This window comes from Vombatus ursinus, unplaced genomic scaffold, assembly GCF_900497805.2.
Source record: "Vombatus ursinus unplaced genomic scaffold, bare-nosed wombat genome assembly UNPS02014833.1, whole genome shotgun sequence".
In the NCBI taxonomy this organism is placed as follows: Eukaryota; Metazoa; Chordata; class Mammalia; order Diprotodontia; family Vombatidae; genus Vombatus; species Vombatus ursinus.
In genome coordinates this window covers 9,797,467-9,818,244 of record NW_020954611.1, presented here as the reverse complement: position 1 = coordinate 9,818,244, position 20,778 = coordinate 9,797,467, and the positions used below count along the sequence as shown (strand labels likewise).

At 40.8% G+C, this 20,778-nt stretch overlaps 1 protein-coding gene across 2 annotated transcripts in view; it reads left to right on the top strand.

Annotated features, from left to right (window-relative positions):
- The window catches only part of MYOF (myoferlin), a 159,016-nt gene extending 150,853 nt beyond the window's left edge, over nucleotides 1-8,163 (top strand). For both annotated transcript variants that reach the window (XM_027839784.1, XM_027839783.1), the window contains 5 exons: nucleotides 1,171-1,270; nucleotides 3,805-3,995; nucleotides 5,456-5,565; nucleotides 5,932-6,079; nucleotides 7,560-8,163. In XM_027839784.1, coding sequence (XP_027695585.1) covers nucleotides 1,171-1,270; nucleotides 3,805-3,995; nucleotides 5,456-5,565; nucleotides 5,932-6,079; nucleotides 7,560-7,601 — 591 coding nt within the window. In that variant the 3' untranslated portion in view covers nucleotides 7,602-8,163. The remainder of the gene's footprint in view (nucleotides 1-1,170; nucleotides 1,271-3,804; nucleotides 3,996-5,455; nucleotides 5,566-5,931; nucleotides 6,080-7,559) is intronic.
- Nucleotides 8,164-20,778: the final 12,615 nt, after the last annotated feature.

The following is a 20,778-nucleotide window of genomic DNA, read 5'->3' as shown; positions in this document are numbered from 1 at the left end:
GTAATTGCTACTATTTTGCCCATTTTACAGTTGAGGAAACTGAGGCAGACAGAAGTTAAGTGACCTGCCCAGGGTCACACCTGCTAATAAATGTCTGAGGCTGGATTTGAATTCAGGTCCAGGCCCAGTGCTCTATCCATTGTGCCACCTAGCCCTGTCTCATACAAAAATGCTCCACCTCATCTAGGTGTGAAAAGCCTGAAGAAATAACAAGAATGGGTAGGATGACTTCAAGGGTTAGACTAAAATAAAGCCAACTGAAAGGGAAATGAATTAGAGTAGGCCTAGGAGAGTCTAATGAATGCTTTAGTTTAGAGTAAGGCCAAGCTGTGGTGGTGTGATGGAAAGAGCCCCACACTGGGATTCAGAAGGACTGACATAAACCAATATTGTGCCCCTCGCGCAAGTTACTTTACTTCTGTAAGACTCTTTTCTCCTGTCAGAACCAGGATTTGAAGCCAGGACTCCTGATTAGAAGTCAGGCACTCTTTCCACCACTCCATGCTGTCTTCTTCTCAAGACCCTTCCAGGTCTAACATTCCAGTACAAAGGACAACAACCAACCAACCTTTAACTCCCTAATCTGTAGTTTGTACCCTAACATTCCCTTCTACTGGGGAGGGGGAAGGAAGAAAGAATAAACAGGGGTGGGCAGGTAATGGGAGATTGCATTGGAGTGGAGGGTTTTCAGTTCAAGAGCCACCTCTCACAGTCACACAGTGGCCGGGTGCCTCCCTGAGGAACCTGGCCATCCCATAGAATACCTGATAGAGGGAGAAGGAGAGAATGACGGGAGGATGGTGCCCACCTCTCTCATAATGGGATGAGCATTATCCCATACCTCATTAACTTTGAAGGGAGGTAAGAAGGAATAGTGTAGCACCATAGAAAGCGCCCTGCCTTTGGATTAACCCAGGCTGGGTTCAAATCCTGGATCTGCCATTTACTACCTGTGGATAGTGACCCTGGACAAGTCACATCAACTCTCTGAGCCTCAGTTTCCTCATCTGTAAAATGAGAAGGTTGTATCAGCTGTCTGCCAAGGTCCAACTATAGCTCTCTGAACTTATGATTTTATAAGGCAATGGATGAAATTAAAGATATACATGACCCATTAATTGACTTAAATTTCTTGGTTTTAACTCCTGCTTGTTTCTGTTTTCACTCTAGGAGCATTTCTGGAGTATTGACCAGACTGAATTTCGAGTTCCTCCCAGACTCATCATTCAGATATGGGATAACGACAAGTTTACTTTAGATGACTACTTGGGTATGAGTTCTAAGTTGTCTCCTCCTATTAGAATGTGGGCTCCTTGAAGACAGGAACTGCTGTCTCACTTCTCCAGTTGTATCCCCAGCAGTCAGCACAGTGCTAGGCATATAGTAGTCGTTCAGTCATTTTGGCATGTTTGACTCTTTGTGACCTCATGTGGGGTTTTCTTGGCAAAGTTACCAGAGTAGTTTGCCATTTCCTTCTCCAGCTTGTTTTTTACAGAAAACTGAGGCAAACAGGGTTAAGTGATTTACCCAGGGTCACACATCTACTAAGTGTCTGAACCCAGATTTGAACTTGGGTTTTCTTGACTCCAGACCCAGCACGCTATCCACTATGCCGCCTAGCTGCCCATGGTAAAAGCCTAACAAATGTTTTCAATTCACCATGCTGCCTTTCCAGCACAACTGAGGGGAAGCACTACATTTCAGCTTTCACTCGTGTGCTTCTCCAGTGTTTCCTCATAGCATGGAGGTCAGCCTGACTTCTCAAAGGCAATGCCAGTGGATAACAGGTTCTGCCAGGTACTACCAAGTAGGAAAGGATTTGAGAACAGTGCTACAGACTCTTGAGTTTTTCATCTAAGAAGAGGAATTTACTGTTGAGTGTCTCTTTGGGGTGTCAGTACACTGAGTCACAGATGCCCTCACACAGACAAATGACCTCTCCGTTGAGGGCAACACAAATTGCTAAATTCTGGAGGATCATCCTCAGAACACTGATGACATTTTTTTTTTATTTTCACCACAGTGGTTCAAGATCATTGTGCTTGGTGGAGAGTACACACATGAATGAAATCATAGATCTTTTAAAATGTATTTGGTTAAGGGAATAATCATTTATTTAAACTTACTATGTGCCAGGCACTGTGTGAAGCATTTTTTACCCCTGCAAGGTAGGAGTTATTATTATCTCCATTTTTCAGCTGAGGAAACTGAGGCAAATAGAAGTTAAGTGACTTGCCTAGGGCCATGTAGCCAGTAAATGTATGAGGCTGGATTTGAACTCAGGTCTTCTCAATTCCAGCCCAGAGTTCTATCTACTACATTCTATTATAGCTATCATCTGCTTCTATTATGTAGTACTATCTATTTATTTTCTATCTATTATCTGTTATGTAGCACATATCAAAACAGGCAGCAAACATATTAATCCTGAAAGATCAGACAAGCTGAAAAATGAAAGAAGGTTCACAGAGGGTTTATAAAAATCTCTAGGGGCAGCTAGGTGGCGCAGTGGATAGAGCACCAGCCCTGGATTCAGGACCTGAGTTCAAATCTGGCCTCAAACACATAACATACTAGCTGTGTGACCCTGGGCAAGTCACTTAACCCCATTGCCTAACCAAAAAAAAAAATCTCTGGATTATTGATACTTTTTATTTTGGTCCATATTTACGATTTTATCATTATAGGAAAATCCTGGGGTAGGAACTTCTTCCAAGGATGTAGAAGGGCAATTCATTCTTATTGAGTTGGCTGAGGCATTGAGAGTTTAAGCAACTTGCCAATGGCTACATAGTACTGTCAGAGTCTGGGTTTGGGCCTAGATCTTTTAAACCCTGAGGGTAGTCCTTAGCTGCTACACCTCACTGTCTCTCAGATCTATAAGAGACTAGTTAGGGGAGGTTTTGAGTTAAGTCATCACAAAGAGAACTACCAACTCTACCATAGTGTATCCCATAGAGACAGAATACTGGGCCCACCAAACTAAGCTGGTCATTTTGTTCTTATCTTTACGAAATTCAAAAATAGTTACAAATGGAAAACTCTTAATAAACTGCCAAATGGGCCATAGATCTGAATGAGGGTGATTGTTCTTTTCTCTTATTATTAAAAATAAAAAATAAAAGAGAGAAACATGGCACCATGGACAGATCAACAAGCATAAGAGAAATCATCACAAAACTGTGTCGCCCAAAGGTGCATATTTCATGTCACAGAGTATAAAATACGCATCTTTGCCTGTGGCTCTCTTGTTCCTAGTAGGAATTGGAGGAGTAGTTAATATTCATTCACATATTCTTAAAGTTAATCTAATACTCAGAGGAATTTACGGTTGAGTGTCTCTTTGGGGTGTCAGTATACTGAGCCACAGATGCCCTCACACAGACAAATGACCTCTCCATTGAGGGCAACACAAACTGCATGCCCAGTCCAAGGGCACTCAACGCAATAAAGCTTTTGTCTGCAGATGTTCATTTGTCTGAGACCCATAAAGCAAAGAATCATAAAATCTTAGGGACGTTAGAGGTCAACCAGTTCAACCGCTACCTAAATCATTGCCTCTATGCCTGGAGATGTAAGAACCATGCTTCTCTATGTGACAAGTTGACTAATAGACAGCTAAGTCAATGAGACCTCCCATTTTGCATCATATCTATAGAGAACTCAAGAAATTTACAAGTGTTCTATTGTCTTCTTTTGTCGTTGTCCTCTTAAGATTGTCTCTGTCTCTCAGCAGTTCATTTGCAAACAAAGCTAAGCGTTTTAAATTTCTTTTTCTTCGTCATTTTTTTGATTTGTTTCTAGGCTTTCTGGAACTTGATTTACATAACACAATCATTCCTGCAAAGTCATCAGAAAAGTGCAAATTGGACATGATTCCAGACTACAAGATAATGAACCCACTCAAATCAAAGACAGTCTCACTCTTTGAACAGAAGTCCATGAAAGGATGGTGGCCATGCTATGCAGAAAAAGATGGCACACGTGTGATGACTGTATGAGTATTTCTTGGTTGGGAATAATTGATGTTTCTGTCCTTTATAAGGAGGTTTGGAACCCAGAGTTATATTGAATCAAAGGACAAGAAAGTATTTACCTGAGGGGAACCAACACTTTTGGAGCTCAAAGCAATAAAAGGCCACAAGATTGGTGCCAGCTTTTAGACTGATTAAAGAATTAGGAGTTAAAGGTAGCACAGCACGATGTCACAGGACCTCATCAGAGAAAGACTGACTAATGTCCTGGTGGCTCCAGTGAAATATATCACAAAAAGAAACAAAGAACTTCCAGTCACAGAACTGACTCATCAGAAAAGTTCTACAGGCTATTCCAAAAGTGTATAAACACACACACACACACACACACACACACACACACACACACTCATGTGCGCGATGTTCCATATACATAATTCAATTTAATGTATTTATATATAGTCTTATTCTATTTGGAACATCATATGTGTACACACACACATACATAGATACACTCACACACATATAGGGTGTCCCCAAAATCATATATATGGTATCCCATATGTATATATGCACTTATGTATGTATGTATATTTTGTATGTAAATATATAGCTGCTATTTTGCTGATTATTAGGCAGCTAGGTGGTATAATAGAGCATCAGGCCTGGAGTCAGGAAGACCTGAGTTCAAATTCAGCCTCAGACACTTAACTAACTGTGTGACCTCGGGCAAGTCATTTAACCCCATTTGCCTCATTTTCCTCATCTGTAAAATGAGCTGAGGAAGGAAATGGTATCCAGTATCTTTGCCAAGAAAATCCCCCAAAAAGAGAGTCATGAAGTGTCAGATATGACTGAAACGACTAAACAACAAAATTACTTCTTATTAATTATAATATCATAATCCTGGAGACACAAATTGAGTGAGGTAGCTTCCTTTATTGATACCATATGCCAGAAAAGCCAGAAGGGATCTTTAACATGCCCAACCCTCTCATTTTATAGATAATGAAACTGAGACTCAGAGAGATTTAAGTGATTTTTTTTCCATGGCTAGTTAGAAACAAGACCAGGCCTAAGACCCAGTTAAAGAATTGGTTAAGTCTGGTCTATACTTCTATCTTCTGAGTAGACTGTACCTTAAAAAGACAAAACACATATACATTTTACAAATAAAAAAGCATTGGTGAGTCACAAAGGAAAAGAGAGGGATGCTTGGTGTGGAGAAGAAAAGCAGATAAAAGAAAAGTAGAGAAGAAAGAGTACAAGAGGCAGAGAGGTGTTGAGTTCCCACAAAAGAGCTAGTCCAGAAACCCAAATACAAGAAAATTTAACACAAGTTCGTGAGTAAAATTTAAGTTTATCTAGAGATCATTTTACAAGAAACAAAAATCATTGTTTGGAAAAAATATTTTTCTACTTCAGTGAAATATTTTTGAACATCTGATGTTTTGTGTTTACCCTGTTTTGATTTACTGAAGGGTAAAGTGGAGATGACTCTGGAAGTCCTCAATGAGAAGGAAGTTGATGAAAGACCAGCTGGGAAAGGAAGGGATGAGCCCAATATGAACCCCAAGCTAGAGCCACCAAAGTAAGCTGTTCTCTTTGTTCTGATTGTCTTTACGGGATACCAACCTGCCTAAGAGTTGGAAAACTCTTGTTGACAAACTGACAAATTGAATGAACTATCTGCCATTCTAATTAATTTGCTAGGAGGGAGAGTGGCTTGGTTTGCTTCTATCCTTTCTTTACCTTTTTGAGGAAGCAGAACCCCATTTGTCTCCTGGATCATTGGAAGCTTCCATGTGTAATGTGTCTGTCAAGATTAGAATATGTTACCTTCACTCCATGAATAGAATTAGTTATTAGTTGAACAGTAGCTTTCCCCTTCTGAGATGAAAGTACTTAATTAACCCTCAGGGTTCATGTGAGTCATTTTGCTTCTGTCAAAATATAGTCGACCAGAAACTTCCTTCCTTTGGTTCACCAACCCCTGCAAGACAATGAGATTCATCGTGTGGCGTCGGTTCAAATGGGTCATTATCGGCTTGCTCATTCTCCTGGTATTGTTGCTGTTCGTGGCAGTGCTCCTCTATTCTCTGCCGGTACGTGGTCTTTACAGCCTCCATTCCATTCTCTCAATGAGTGGTGGAATCCATCCCTTTCCTGATACATTACACTAGTCTCTATTGCCACTGAATAAGAACCATATAAAAATAACGACGTTGGAATTTATATAACACTGTAACTACAAAGCATCTTACATATAAGATCTAATTTGATACTCTCCGCAATAGTATGAAATAAGAAGGGTAGACATCATTATGCCCATTTTATAGGAAAAGAAACTAAGACAAAGAGTGTTTCAATAACTTGGCCAAGGTCATAGGATTAGCAAATGACAGGACTGGACTTAGTCCCAGGGCTTTGGACTCTTAAGCCTAGTCCTCTTTGTATCATATCTTATAACTCCCTCCCTCCCTCTCTTCTTCCATTCTTCTTTTCCTTCCTTCCCTCCTTCCTTTCCTCCCTTCTTCTCTCCCTCCCCTCCCTCCCCTTAAGGTGCAGCTAGGTGTCTAGAGCACTGGTCCTGGAGTCGGGAACACCTGAGTTCAAATCTAGCTGTGTGATCCTGGGCAAATCACTTAACCACTGTCTACCTCAGTTTCCTCAACTGTAAAATGAGGATAATAATAGCACCTACCTTCCAGGGTTGTTGCAAGGATCAAATGAGAATTTTGTAAAGTGCTTAGCACAGCCAAGTCTGACACATAACAGGCATTATATAAATGCTTATTCTTGCCCTCCCTCCCTCCTTTTCTTCCTTCCTTTCTTTCTTCCTTCTCTGCCTCCATCCTTCCCTCCTTCCTTCCTTCTTTCCCTCTATATAGGATGTAAGTCTGTACCACTTACTTGACATTTATCAAAGACTGCTTGGTATCATAGATATTTGTATATATTTCTGATCTCATTACTAGACTGTAAGCACCTAAACCATGTCTTATACAACCTTGTGCCTTCCACGGCGCCTTGCACGTAGTAGGTATTCAACACATGTTTGAACTGAGCATATTATTTTTTTGTTGAGAAGGATATTTATATAATTCTAAAACTTGAGCTTTTTTCCCCAGTTTCCCAGTGTAATAGTCTCATAATCCAGTCTAACAACTTCCAATTTACTTAAAATTTTTAATTATAGTCTGGCCCATATTGACTACTAATGACCTATTAAAGGCAATCTGTAAAGGTTCTGTGGTATAAGAGATGGAGGGCTGAGCTTAGAATCTGGATGACCTAGGTTCAAATCCAGCCTTTGATATCTATTAGTTTTGTGACCTTATCACCTTCATGAAAATTCATTTAACCTCCATATGTTTCTGATAGTGCCCCCAAATTTATCAGGCTGTTAAATCATAAACTGTTATAATTGGTGTCATTAGAGAGAATTATCAAAGTGGGAATTTCCCATCATGCCAAAATCACAAAATCTTTCAAATATTAAAATAGCCTACATCATAAATTACTTGCTGCAAGTTTTGCTGTTTCCAATATTCTGATTTTTTTTTGTTTCTGTTTCCATTCTAGAACTATTTATCAATGAAGATCGTGAGACCAAATGCAAAATAAAAAGGAAGACATTTTTAATGCCCACCTGCAATGGGGTACTCTGCCTTCAAATCATGGACCAAACGCACAATTGCTCCCTGGTCACTTCTGTGCCCATTGAAAACAGCAAGAAATTTGCCAAGAGGTCATTAAGCTTCATGAGATCATGAAAAGTGGGAGTCATTGACCTCCAGATATCATTTGACCATCTAGCCTTTTCAATGTTCAAATCCTATGTTTCAACCTTTTAAACTGTATTTTTTATAAAAACTCTCTCAGGTGGCTGGTTCCATTATTTTTTAAAAGAATCACATTTTTGTTATAAAAATTTTTTTTCTGAAATATTCACTTTTCACATGTAGTCCTAAAAGTTATAGCTCAAGTTGGAAACCATGGCCTTTTGACTTCATAAAAATGCTTGTTAATTTCTTTGATGTCAGTAAGGGACAATGAGTGCAAACAGACAGAATGATGTTCTTATTTCTAGCCCAAACTGTCTACCTTCTGTGTCCTCTGCATAAACTTGGTGGTCCTCAGACCAGCATCCACAAGGAAACCAAATATAAATGTTTGACCTTTGTGAGCTGTTGTTATTCTATTGAGGGATAGGGGGAGCATTTCCCCTTGGAAATTTCAGAGAGTGAAATACTACCATTTTTTGGATATAAACATTTCTTTCAAAAGGAATAGATCCTAATTCTGTGAATAGATACAGTGGTGCTGAAAACAGGTTGTTCTAGATAGAAGACCCAGGAAATATGTCAGTAAGCACCTGGGCTTCCAACTGCCGTATTCTTCTTTCTACTCCATCTTTCACAGAATCACCAGATTCATTTTCTAAAAGCACCATTTCTTCTTCCTCTTTCTCAACCCTGACTTCTAGTGCTTGCCCAAACCCGTGTCTCCTCAGTGTAGGGAATTCATCCATTGGAGGTACTCTACCAGTGCAGGCTATCACCTTGCCTCAGAGGTTAAGTGACATGCCCAGGGCTGCATAAAGTATGTATCTAACGGGAGACTTACGTCTAGGGCTAGCTCACTATCTACTCTGACATCCTTAATGCTCTCCCCAAGTGGGGTGGACTGCTCCAGGGGGTAGTGAACTCCTCATTATAGGTCTATCTCCAAGCAAAGAAAGTTGGGGCAACTAGGTGGCACAGGGCGATAGAACACCAGGCATGGAGTCAGGAAGATTCATCTTCCTGAATTCAAATCTGGCCTCAGACACTTACTAGCTGTGTGACCCTGAGTGAGTCACTTAACCCTCTTTGGCTCAGTTTCTTCATCTGTAAAATGAGCTGGAGAAGGAAATGGCAAACCACTCCAGTATCCTTGCCTATAAAACCCCCCAAAAAAGGGGTCACAAAGAGTCAGACATGACTGAAAAAACCACTAAACAACAACTCCCAACAGAGACCTGATTGAACAATTGTTGGTTGTATTATGAGGAGAATTCTTTGGGAGATATGCTTTGGACTAGACAGCTGCCAGCATCCCTTCAATTTCTAAAATTTTGCAATTCTATATCAATGTGAGTTATGGTTATTAAATAACTTTCTAGAAAAAAAATATCATTTTTCTCATGTTTTCTGACCTTTCAGTTAAGTGGAATGTTTTTCAGGGCAATCTCATTCTTCAAACTCATCTCATCTTCATTTAAAAAAAATACCTTCTTTTCAATTCTTTATCACTGTTAATATACTGCTTCCATATGTTCACATGAAATTGGATATCCCAAACCACAATCCCGCCATCATATTTCAACTACACCTGCACCTACCACTAAGAAGAACATTAATAACATCAGACCCTTTTCATATCAAATGAATTTTCTTCTAGGTAAACGATATAAATACAATGAGTGAATGAATGAATGGCAGCTTAGGAGTAGTGCCAAGAGTACTGTACTGGGAGTCAGGAGTCCTGGCTTAGAATCCCAGCTCTGCCACTTGTAAGCAGTGTGACCTTGGATAAGTCTCTTCGTCCGCTCTTGGTGGGTAGAAAGAGGGGTTTTGATGAGACGATTTCTAAGGCCCCCTCCATCTCTGATGACCCCTAGCTCTAAATTGAACAGACAAAGAAAATGCAGACCAGAATCTGCATTGTGTTCAGGCCTCCAGCAAGCAGCAAGCGGGGGCAGGAGCTGGGGGAGGAGGGGGCATGGCTAGCACCCCAATTGACACAGAAGGACTTGGCTTCAGGCAGAGATTTTGCATGAGACAAACTGTCATTCACTGATGCCTGGTACTTCTCCCTCCATGGGGCTTTCCTTGTCTTATTCCATGCAAACGCTCCTGACCCCCACCTCACTCGGGACTGCTGCTGAGCGCCCGCCCTCTGGCCGGGTTACCTCAGTGAACCCTTTAACCTCCACTGGGCCTTCTGTTTGTTCCCTTCTTCCGATCACAGCTGGAACCTCACCTTTTATCCCCAGGCATGGTCCCTCCCTCTGTGTCTGTTAATTGCCTCTAATCACTCTCTAGGTTCCCTCCAGGGTGGGGTTCTAATGCAATTTCCCATTAAAACGTTGTGCTAAAAATCTTACTTGAGAAGTGGTCAATGCTGTGTAACTAATTAGCTATGTGACCTTGGACAACATAGTTCAAATCTCTGTGCCCCAATTTCCTCATTCACAAAATGAGGGGATTAGACTCAATGATTATAAAGATCTTTCCAGCTCTAACATTCTGTGGTTACAGGTCAGGTGCAAATATATTGATGTGTCCCTGCTACCTGACAGGAAGATTTTTTTTTCTTAAATTATGTATGAACTTGCATGGATCCTTTTCGCCTCAGAACTTCAAGATGAAATAAAATAGAATCTTTTTTATAAAGCGGGGCTGACTGGGTGAAAGAAGGATGCATATATTAGGAAATAAATATCCTATGAAAACTAAAGGTATAAATAAAAATAAGATTAGAAAATTGTGATTAAGTGAAACAACCAAGAATCATATGCATAATACCAAAGAATCATTGGAAGAATTAGAGTATCTACTGGCAGATTTCAAAGCCATAGAATTATCCTTGTCCAATAATACTGGAGCTCTAAGGAGATGAGAAATAATCTAGGCCAACCCAGTCATTTTATGGACAAGGAAGCTCAGGTCCAGAAAAGGGCAGCATTTTGTCCAAGTCACAAACGTTGGGTTGGTGCTAGAATATAGGTCTCTGATTCCCTCAACCAACTTTTAAAATACACTATTGTCAGTCATTCGTTCTCTCCCCTCCAATACTGCCAATACTCTACATCTTTCTTCCTCCACCCTCCTCTGCTCACAAAGCTTTCCACCACCTTAACTGTGGATACATTTTCATAGGATCATAGATTTAGAATTAAATCCAGTCCAACGTCCTCATTTTACAGATGAGGAAACAGTAGCACAGAAACATGAAATAACTTAGGTAAAGTCACATATATGCTAAATGACAAATGCAAGATTTGTCCTGTGTCTCCAAAGACAGTAGTCTTTCCACTGTAGCCCATTCTGTTTTGACCAGACACCTCCCCGAAATACCTAAACAACTTTCCCTAGCCCCATCCACACAAATATGCCAAATGTAGTTTCCAAACAATTAAGCGATATTGCCTACTACCATACTTATGACCCACAATAATTCACATTTGTTGCTTAGACTTCACAAAGCTTTAAAGGTTGGGAAACTCTGAGTTATGCTCTTGGTGATGGGGTCCAACAAAAAAAAATCTTTCTAAGTGACTTGAACACGTGCTTAAACTATAAACACTGTGAACTTACAGAAGAGCCAAGAAAAGTTATGGTTTCCTGGGGGCAGCAAGGTGTCACAGTGGATAGAGCACCGGCCCCAAAGTCAGGAGGACCTGAGTTCAAATCTGGCCTCAGACCAAACACTTGACACTAGCTGTGTGACCCTGGGCAAGTCGCTTAACCCCAATTGCCAAAAAAAAAAAAGTTATAGTTTCCCATCAGCCAAGACTGACACCTAAGGTCCATAGACTAGGGGAGTGACACCATACTCAGGTAGAAATGGATCCCTGCAGGCTGCATATTAACTTAGAAAACCACAAGTATGGGGCAGCTAGGTGGCACATTAGAGAGAGCACCAGCCCAGGAGGACCCAAGTACAAATCTGGCCTCAGACACTTGACACTTCCTAGCTGTGTGACCCTGGGTAAGTCACTTAATCCTGATTGCCTCACCAAAACAAACGAAAAAGAAACACAAGTTAACATTATCTATGTTGCACTATATTTTTACTTATTTTGTTAAACATTGCCCAATTACATTTTAATCCAGTTTGGGGATTGTACTTGGGGATTTTGTTATTGACATCAGGATGTGAGTGAGACACCTGTGAACTAGATGACTTCTTAGGTCCTTTCTAGTTCTAAATCCTATTGCAACATTGAGGAACTTCTGCTTGGGTACTGTGGCCACTCCCTTTTCTACTCAGGGGCCCTTCTGTTCCAGACCCAGGCATGTGATTTGAACCATTAGATTGTAAGGTGTTAGAGGTCAAGGACTGTTTGTGCCTTTCTGTTTGTTTCCAGCACTTAGAACAGAGCCTAGCACATAGTAAGGGCTTAATAAATACGTATTAACTTGACTTCAGTCCTGGAGGAGCCTGGCTTCTGATAAGAGTGGGGCTGGGTTCCCTTTTTTCACACTCATTAGTCTGTACTAGCAGGTAGCAATCAGATAGAAAGATCAGACAGATATGTAAAAGATGTAACAGAAGTGGAATTGTCAACAGTTGGAGATAACACGGATGGAGATGTGAAGCAGAGGAAAAAGAAGTAATCCAAAGGTTGGGACACCTATATGGCAAAGTAGATAGATTTCTGGGCCTGGAGCCAGGAAGATTTCTTTTCCTGAGTTCAAATCTGGCCTCCAACACTTACTAGCTGTGTGACTGTGGGCAAGTCACTTAACCCTGTTGGCCTCAGTTTCCTCATCTGTAAAATGAGCTGGAGAGGGAAATGGTGAACCACTCCTGTATCTCTGCCAAGAAAACTCCAAGAGGAGGTCATGAAGAGTAAGACATAATGAAAAACAACTAAATGACAACAAAATCCAAAGGTTTTTAATATGGGTGACCAGGTGGATGGTAGTGCCACTGATGGAAATAGTAAAATCAGAAGGAACAGTCTAGGGGATTTAAGCTCAGTTCTGAGCATGCTGAGTCAGAGGTGCCAGTAGGACATGCAGATGGAGATGTCTGTGGGCAGCTGGAGATAGGGGCCTAGAACTCATCGGAGAGATAAAGGATGGAGACATAGATATGGAGGTCATCTGCTTAGAAGTGGTAGGTGAAGTCATAAAAGTGAAAATATTGTTGAGGAAGAGAATGTAGAAAGAGAAGAGAAAAAAGTCAAGGATAAATCTTTGGGTACTACCTCCTTATAAGTCAGCAAAAGAGATAAAATCAGGGGCAACTAGGTGGTGCAGTGGATAGAGCTCTGGCCTTGGAGTCAGGAGGACCTGAGTTCAAATCTGGCCTCAGACACTTGACACTTACTAGCTGTGTGACCCTGGGCAAGTCACTTAACCCCAATTGCCTCACTAAAAAAAAAACAAAACAAGAAAGAGATAAAATCAGAGTTGTTAGGCAGAAGAGCTAGGAACATGGCCATCTCTGAGTTCAAGGAAGTGAAAAGTATGTGTTAGAGGGAAGTGGTCCTTTTTGTGGTAGCAAAGAGTAGGAAACAAAGGAGATACTCACCCATCAGTTGGGGGTGGGGGGGAAGGATGAACAAGTTGTGATACACACATGAAAAAAGAATATTACTCTACCATAAGATATGACAACTATGAAGAATTCAGGGGAAGATATATGACCTGTTGTAGTTGTGAAGTCTATATAACCAGGAGAATAATAAAAACAATGACTACAACCATATAAGTGGAAAAAACCCAATAAATTGAAACTGAATGCTGTGTAACTGTGATGACTAAGCTGGGGAAAATGCACTTCCCTCTTTTCATTGCAGAGGTGAGGGATTAAGTCTGTGGATTATTACACATGTTGTCAGCCACAGTCAATGTGCTTGGTTTGTCTTGCTGACCTGTTTTTCCCCGTTTTTCTTTGTTGCTGGGATTGGGTGGGAGGAGGGAGTGGATAACAGTGTTTTGAGGAACAGAGAAAGGAACTTCTTAGAATGGCCTCTGTCTGGCAGCTGGCATAATGGTGGGGCATGGGGTTCTTGGTTGGGGTTTAAGGAGAGAAGAAATGATTCAGAATAGTTCCTAAGGGTAGTGAAATAGGGAGTCCATAAGAATAGAACAGGATTGTTAGTAGCAGTGAGGGCCTGGCTGTCATTAAACATCATAAATGTGTTAGTGGCTGCAATCAGCCTGGTTCTGTGGCTTTCTTCAGTGACGATGCTCAGCAACCAGAGAATAGAAGCAGAAACCTGGATGGTGGAGGGGGGGGGGGAATGCACAGGTGAGGACCAGCGGGCCATGAGCAGCAGCTGGTTAGGGTTAGAAGAGGTTCATAGGACCATAGAGTTAATGCTGGAAGGGGACTTAGAGGCCAACAAGTCCAAACCCCTCATTTTACAGATGGCAAAACTGAGGATCAGAGAGGTCTAAGTGACTTGCCCAGGGTCACACAATTAGCAAATGTCCGAGGCAGGATTTGAACCAAATCTTCCTGACTTCAAGTGCAGTGCCTTAGGATTCTAGAGTAGTGCAGGCAGAGACTGGTAGATCAGAGCGGACCGGGCATCCACCAGAGTAGGGGAAATAAACTGGGAAATAAAATTTGAGGATTTGGTGTAGTGGACAGAGAGGCCAGTCTAAAGTTAAGAAGACCCAAGTTCAAATTCAACCTCAGACAGTTAATAACTGTATGAAACTGGGCAAGTCACTTAACCCCTGCCTCAATTTTCTCATAAACTTATAATGGGGATGACAATAGTACCTACCTCTCAGGGCTGTTGTGAGTCTCAAATGTGATAGCAACAGTAAGTGGCTCAGCAGAGTGCTATATTTTTGTTGTTGTTGAGTCATTTCAGTTGTGGCCATCTCTTTGTGACCCCATTTGGGGGTCTTCTGGGCAAAGATGCTGGAGTGGTTTGCCATTTTCTTCTCCATCTTATTTTGCAGATGAGGAAACTGAGGCCAACAGGGGTAAGTAACTTGCCCAAGGTAACACAACTATGATGTGTCTAAGGCCACATTTGACCTCATGAAGATGAGTCTTCCTGACTCCAAGCTCTATCCACTGCAGCACCCAGCTGCCCAAGTGCTATATAAATGTTAGTTATTAAGGGTAAATTAGGTAAACAAAGGCCACAATGAGAATGAAGAGTAAGTTTAGAAATTTATGACATATCCCCGTCATACCTCCGTTTAGGGCTCTTAACTCAAAGGGTTTGGTTTTCTTAGGCTCTCTACCTTTACCTTGAACAGTGGGTTGTCTTCTACCTGGAGAATAATGGCGCCATTGCTTGCATTTACATAGGACTTTATGAAGCATTTTAGATATTTTATCTCCCCTGAATGTTACATTCCGGTGAAGTAAATAAAGCAGGAAACATCATCCCTAGTTATAGGTAAGGAAACAGAGGCTGCTATTGTTCAAGTGACCTGCCCAAGGTCTCACATAATGAATAGTAAAGCTGGAAGGGGCCAGAGGTTATCTGGTTCAACCTGTACCTAACCAAGGATGCTGCCTAAAATATCTAGATAACAGTCCATTCAGCCTTGGCTTAAAGACCTTCAGTGAAAGGGGAGTGGGCAATTACCTCCCAAAGTGACCTGTTCTGCTTCAGAAGAGCTCTGATTGTTAGGAAGATTTTTTTTTTCCTAGTATGGGGCCAAAAGCCTTCCTCTATGTAATTACTCTCCCATTGTTCCTAGGTCTGACTTTGGGAATTAAGTAGAACAAATTGACCCCTCCACCCAAACTTACCCCCTTTATTTACGTCAGCCCTTGGAGTATTTGACAATTATGTGACTCTTTCCCCACATGTCTTCTCTTCTCCAGGCTAAACATCCCCAGTTTCTTTATCCAATTCTCATAGCTACCCTGGTTGTGTGCTGGATACATTCCAGCTTGTCATTGTACTTCTTAAAATGCAGTGCCCAGAATGGGGCACAAAGCCTCAGTTGCAGTCTGACCAAGGCAGAGTACAATGGGACTTTCACATCCCTTGTTCCGGGCATCATGCCTTACTAACATGACCTAAGATCACACTATTTTTTTTTAGCTGACATGTCACATTGCTAACTCACATTGAGCTTCTGCTCCATTAAAGATCCCCAGTCACACACACTACTGTCTAGTGATGCCTCTCATTCTGTACTTGATTTTTTTGAAGCAAAGTTTCTCTTTCCAGGCTTACTGTACATTGCCGTGCACTCTACATGCTAACTAAACTGACCTTCTTCCTGTTCTCTCCTATGACATCCTATCTCCTGGCTCTGCATGTTTGCCCAGGCTGTCCACCACTTGTGGAATGTACTCCCTCCTCATGTCTACCTCTTACAGTGTGCTCAGATCAAGTACCACTTCATGCAAGATTCTTTCCAGATTCTCTCATCTGTTAGTACTTCCCTATTTTCCTGAAATCACTTTGTATTTACTTATTATGCGTGCATGTTGTTTCACCCATACAATGTGAGCTCCTTGAAGGTGGGGATTATTTTTTGCCCTTCTTTGTATCCCCAGTACTTAGTTCAGTGCCTGATATATAGTAAAAGCTTAATAAATGCTTGTTCAAAGAAAGATGATTTCAGAAAAACCTGGAAAGACTTATATGAACTGATGCAAAGTGAAGTGAAGAGAACCAGGAGAATGTTGTACACCATAAGAGCAATATCTTTAGAAGAAGCCCTGTGAATGACATCTATTCTCAGCAATAAAATGATCTAAGACAAACCCAAAGGACTCATGATGAAGCATGCTTTCTGCCTCCGGACAAAGAACTGATATTGATTGAATACAGACTAAAGCATACTTTTTCACTTTCTTTCTTTCTGTCTTTTTTTCTTTTATTTGAGTCTTCTTGTTCAAAATGACTGACATAGGGGTGGCTAGGTGGCACAGTGGATAGAGCACTGGCCCTGGAGTCAGGAGGCCCTGAGTTCAAATCCAGCTTCAGACACTTGACACTTCCTAGCTAAGTGACTTGGGGCAAGTTACTTAACTGCAATTGTCTTACCAAAAAAAAAAAAAAAAAAGCTGGCTTCAAGCTTAACATTAAAAAAAAAATGACTGACATGGAAATGTATGATTGCACATGTATAATCTATATCTGATCGCTCTAAGGGAGGGAGGGATAGAATTTGGAACTTAAAAAAAATGCTTGTTCACTGACCGTTCCTTAGCCCTTCCACAGTGTCTAGCTAATTGATTTATTCATTTGTTATGACTCAAGAAATTCTGATCAGAGAGAACACAGATCTCCCCTGCCCTAAAAAATACATTCATTGACCTTGTTTCATTTTTGGTGATAATTATCTTCTACATGGTTAAGCATAAAATTTAATTTAATTGAAGTTCCGTAGATGAAAATAAAGGACCATGTGGCTTACCCCCTTTATACCTGAACATGTGTTTCTGAGATTGTCCACAAGATGTCAGCCTCAGCCTCATATTTTCACAGGGATGGACAATGCATCTGAGGATCGTCCCAAGCAAAAGGCACCCAAGGCAGGCACATTTGAACCAATTTTGAATGAATTAGAGCCCGAAAAGGAATCTAAGACTACATTCCTTCTGTAAGGTCAGCAAAATCTATGGACAACTAAATTAAACTTTCACCTGAAATATTTGGGCTAGTGATGTAAGTAAACGTTTTGGAGTATGCAGAAATTGTCCTTCGGGAACTGAAACTTCCCTAAATCATTTTAGAGAGATGTTCTTCCCTTTGGCCAACACCTTTGCAAAGCAGGCTGCATATGTGGTCTGGACAAATTACTCAGACCTTCTGATTCTCAATTTACTCATTTGTATAATGGGAATAAAAATTGTACCATCTACCCTTCAAGGTTATTGGAAGAACTGGATGAAAAAATCTATTTCGCCACAAACCCCTAAATAAACATGGATTGACACTGTTATCATTAAATAGTATTAACATCCTTGCTCTAGGGGGAGCATCAGAAGGCATTAAATCTAGATTTGTTCAACAACTTTCAAAATGTTAGGGTCAGGACACTTTTCTGCCTTGTTTTCCATGTATTAAAACTAGTGCCAGTGGACATCGGATAAGAGACCAGGGCTTTGTCTTCTACATTTTTGTGTCCCCTCTGGCCATTGAACACTGTGGTAAGCACTTAGTAGACGCTCAATTAAAAGAAAATGAAAAAGGAAATTTTTGAAAATTCCTCTGCTAGTAGCTGTCACAGTAAAGCCAGAGACTGCAGGTGCCTAAGGAACTAAATCCATAGACCAGACGGCATGATTAACTAAGGAACTAGGAGAAATCACCCAGGATAACCGCTGCACTTAGGGAGGGAAATATTTTATTCATTTAACAAACATGTAATAAGTATTTCTTATCTATAGAGTCCTGTAATAGGCACTAGAGGAAAGTTTTGATAAGACAGTTCCTAGCTTATGGTCTAACAGAATCATAAGATCCAATCACATAGCACCCTAACATATAATATTAACATGATTCAGTGTGTTAAAGACATGCAAAACTAAGAGACACGCAAAGTCCAAAAGATAACAAATGGTAAACCATGAAGGTAAACCCAATACATAGATGTCCCTAGCAGGAGATAGGCTAGAGCAGGGGTGGGGAACATGCGGTCATTGGGTACAGCCTTTTGACTGAGTCCAAGCTTTACAGAACAAATACTTTTATAAAGGGGATTTGTTCTGTGAAGTTTGGATTCAGTCAAAGGGCTGCACTTGAGGACCTAGAGGGCCCCATGTGGCCTCCAGGCTGCAGGTTCCCCACCCTTGGGCTAGATAATTACCTAGCTATGGCACAGTGGATAGAGCACCAGCCCTGAAGCGAGGAGGTACCTGAGTTCAAATCTGAACTCAGACCACACTTGACACTTACTAGCTGTGTGACCTTGGGCAAGTCACTTAACCCCAAATGCTTCACACACACACACAAAAAAGAAGATAATTACATAGCTAAAATGCCTTAGGAAGGCAAGATGCCCAGATCAGACAAACACTAAACTAAAAAAAAATTATGTACTTAAATATCATGATCATGAAATTGGAAGGATTCTTAGAGATTATTGAATCCAGTGATCTTCAAAACGTGTGCTATGGCAAATTTTACCAAGTGTGCTGTGAAATCTGGGGTGTTGAGTGCTTCATAACCTGCCCCCTTCCACCTTTCCAGTCTTCTTACACCTTATTACACCCCACCCCCATTCTTCAATTCAATGACACTGACTTCCTTACTGTTCCTTACACAAGACACTATCTCCAGACTCTGGGCATTTTCACTGTCTATTACCCGTGCCTGGAATGCTCTCCCTTTCATCTCTGCCTCCAGGCTTCCCAGGCTTTCCAGGCTTCCTTCAAATCTCAGCTAAGATCCTACCTCTACAAGAAGTCTCTCCCCTTTCCTCTGACTGCCAGAGCCTTCTATCTGCAATTACCTCCAATTTATCCTGTGTGTATTTTGTTTGCACTTGGTTGTTTGTGTTTCTCTTTTCCAATCGAATACAAGCTTTTTAATGGAAAGGACTATTTTTTTTTCCTTTCTTTGTATCTCCAGCCTTAGCATAGTGCCTGATACATAGTAGGCATTTAATAAATGCTTATTGACTACTGTCAGTCTTGTTAACTTGGAGAAGCCAGGTCCTCAAATCCATAGGTCTTTCCAGTATAACACATCACCTTGTTTGAGAAAAGCCACCGGAGCATTCCTCACCCTGAATTTTATCTCTCCATTAAATTGCATAGCCCCTAGTAACTGACCTTGCTGATTCTACATTCTCTAAGATTAGATAACATTCCATCTCTGTGGTATCATGCTTAAGAGATATCTGGGAAATCTGGATTTCTCAAGTTGATGTTACATCCCCTAGGCCTTATCCTTTGGAGATCTTACCTTCTTTCATTCTCTTCTATCTCACTAAGTCAATCTTTTCTTAACTCCTCAACATGCTACTTTCAGAATCCTGATTCACCACCATTACTCTATTTTTCCTCTTTCGAAGTTCGTACCAATTGTTTGTACCACACTTTTTACCTCATTATCATCATCCACCCTGTCATTCATAGCATACATACATCTTCCCCCAAGAGCCAAACTTTTTGACTTTACTCAACCCATTCACTTCCCTTAACTCTGTGCCTACCCTAGCACCTATGACAGTTACTTCTACTATGCACATCTTTCCTCAACCCCCTTCCTTTTCATCATAGAAGATATCTATATATGTAGCCTTTATTTTCTTCCTTCTTTCCTATCCCAAAGGACATCATTCTGCTCTCTTTTCCAAAGCTAACTGCAATATATCCTTTTCCATTGCCTCCTCATTCTCATTCCTTCAATTAACCCTTCCCCTCAGATCTTCAATTTCTCCTTCTCTTCTGCCTACAAACATGCAGATATCTCTCCCGTATCAAAAAGATACTCCTTTGACCCTGCTTTTCCTATAATAATAATAATTTCTTTCAATCATAACAGTGTTTTAGAGTTGACAAAGTCCTTTCCATACATTATCTCACTTGATCCTTATAACCATCCTCTGAGGTATGGATTAACCATATTTTTACAGATAAAAAGCCAAGGCACAGAGAGGCTTACTCAATTACCCAAGGTCCTCATTGGTAGTAAATGGAAGACCTGGGACTTGAACCCAGGTCTTCTGAACACCAAGCTGAATGTATTTTACACTAACTGCTTGAACTATCTATCCTGTTTCTTTGCTCCCTTTTACCACCAAATTCTGTAAGATCAATTTTGCCTCTTTTTTCTTGCCACCCACTCATCTTTGAATACTGTGAAATCAGGCTTCTATGCCTTCCCCATCAAAAAAGGGCAATAGCCCTTTTCAAGTTACCAGTGACCTCCCAATAACTAAATCCATTGGCCTCTTCACCAGGATTCTTTCTCTCACTAAATCTCTTTGCAATATACTATACCATTGTCCATCAAGCAAGCAAGTGACTACTATGTGCCAGGTGCTGGGTATACAAAGATAAAAATAAAATAGTTCCTGCTCCCAAAGAGTTTATATTCTATTGAAGGACATAACTTGTGCATATATAAGTATATAGAGAA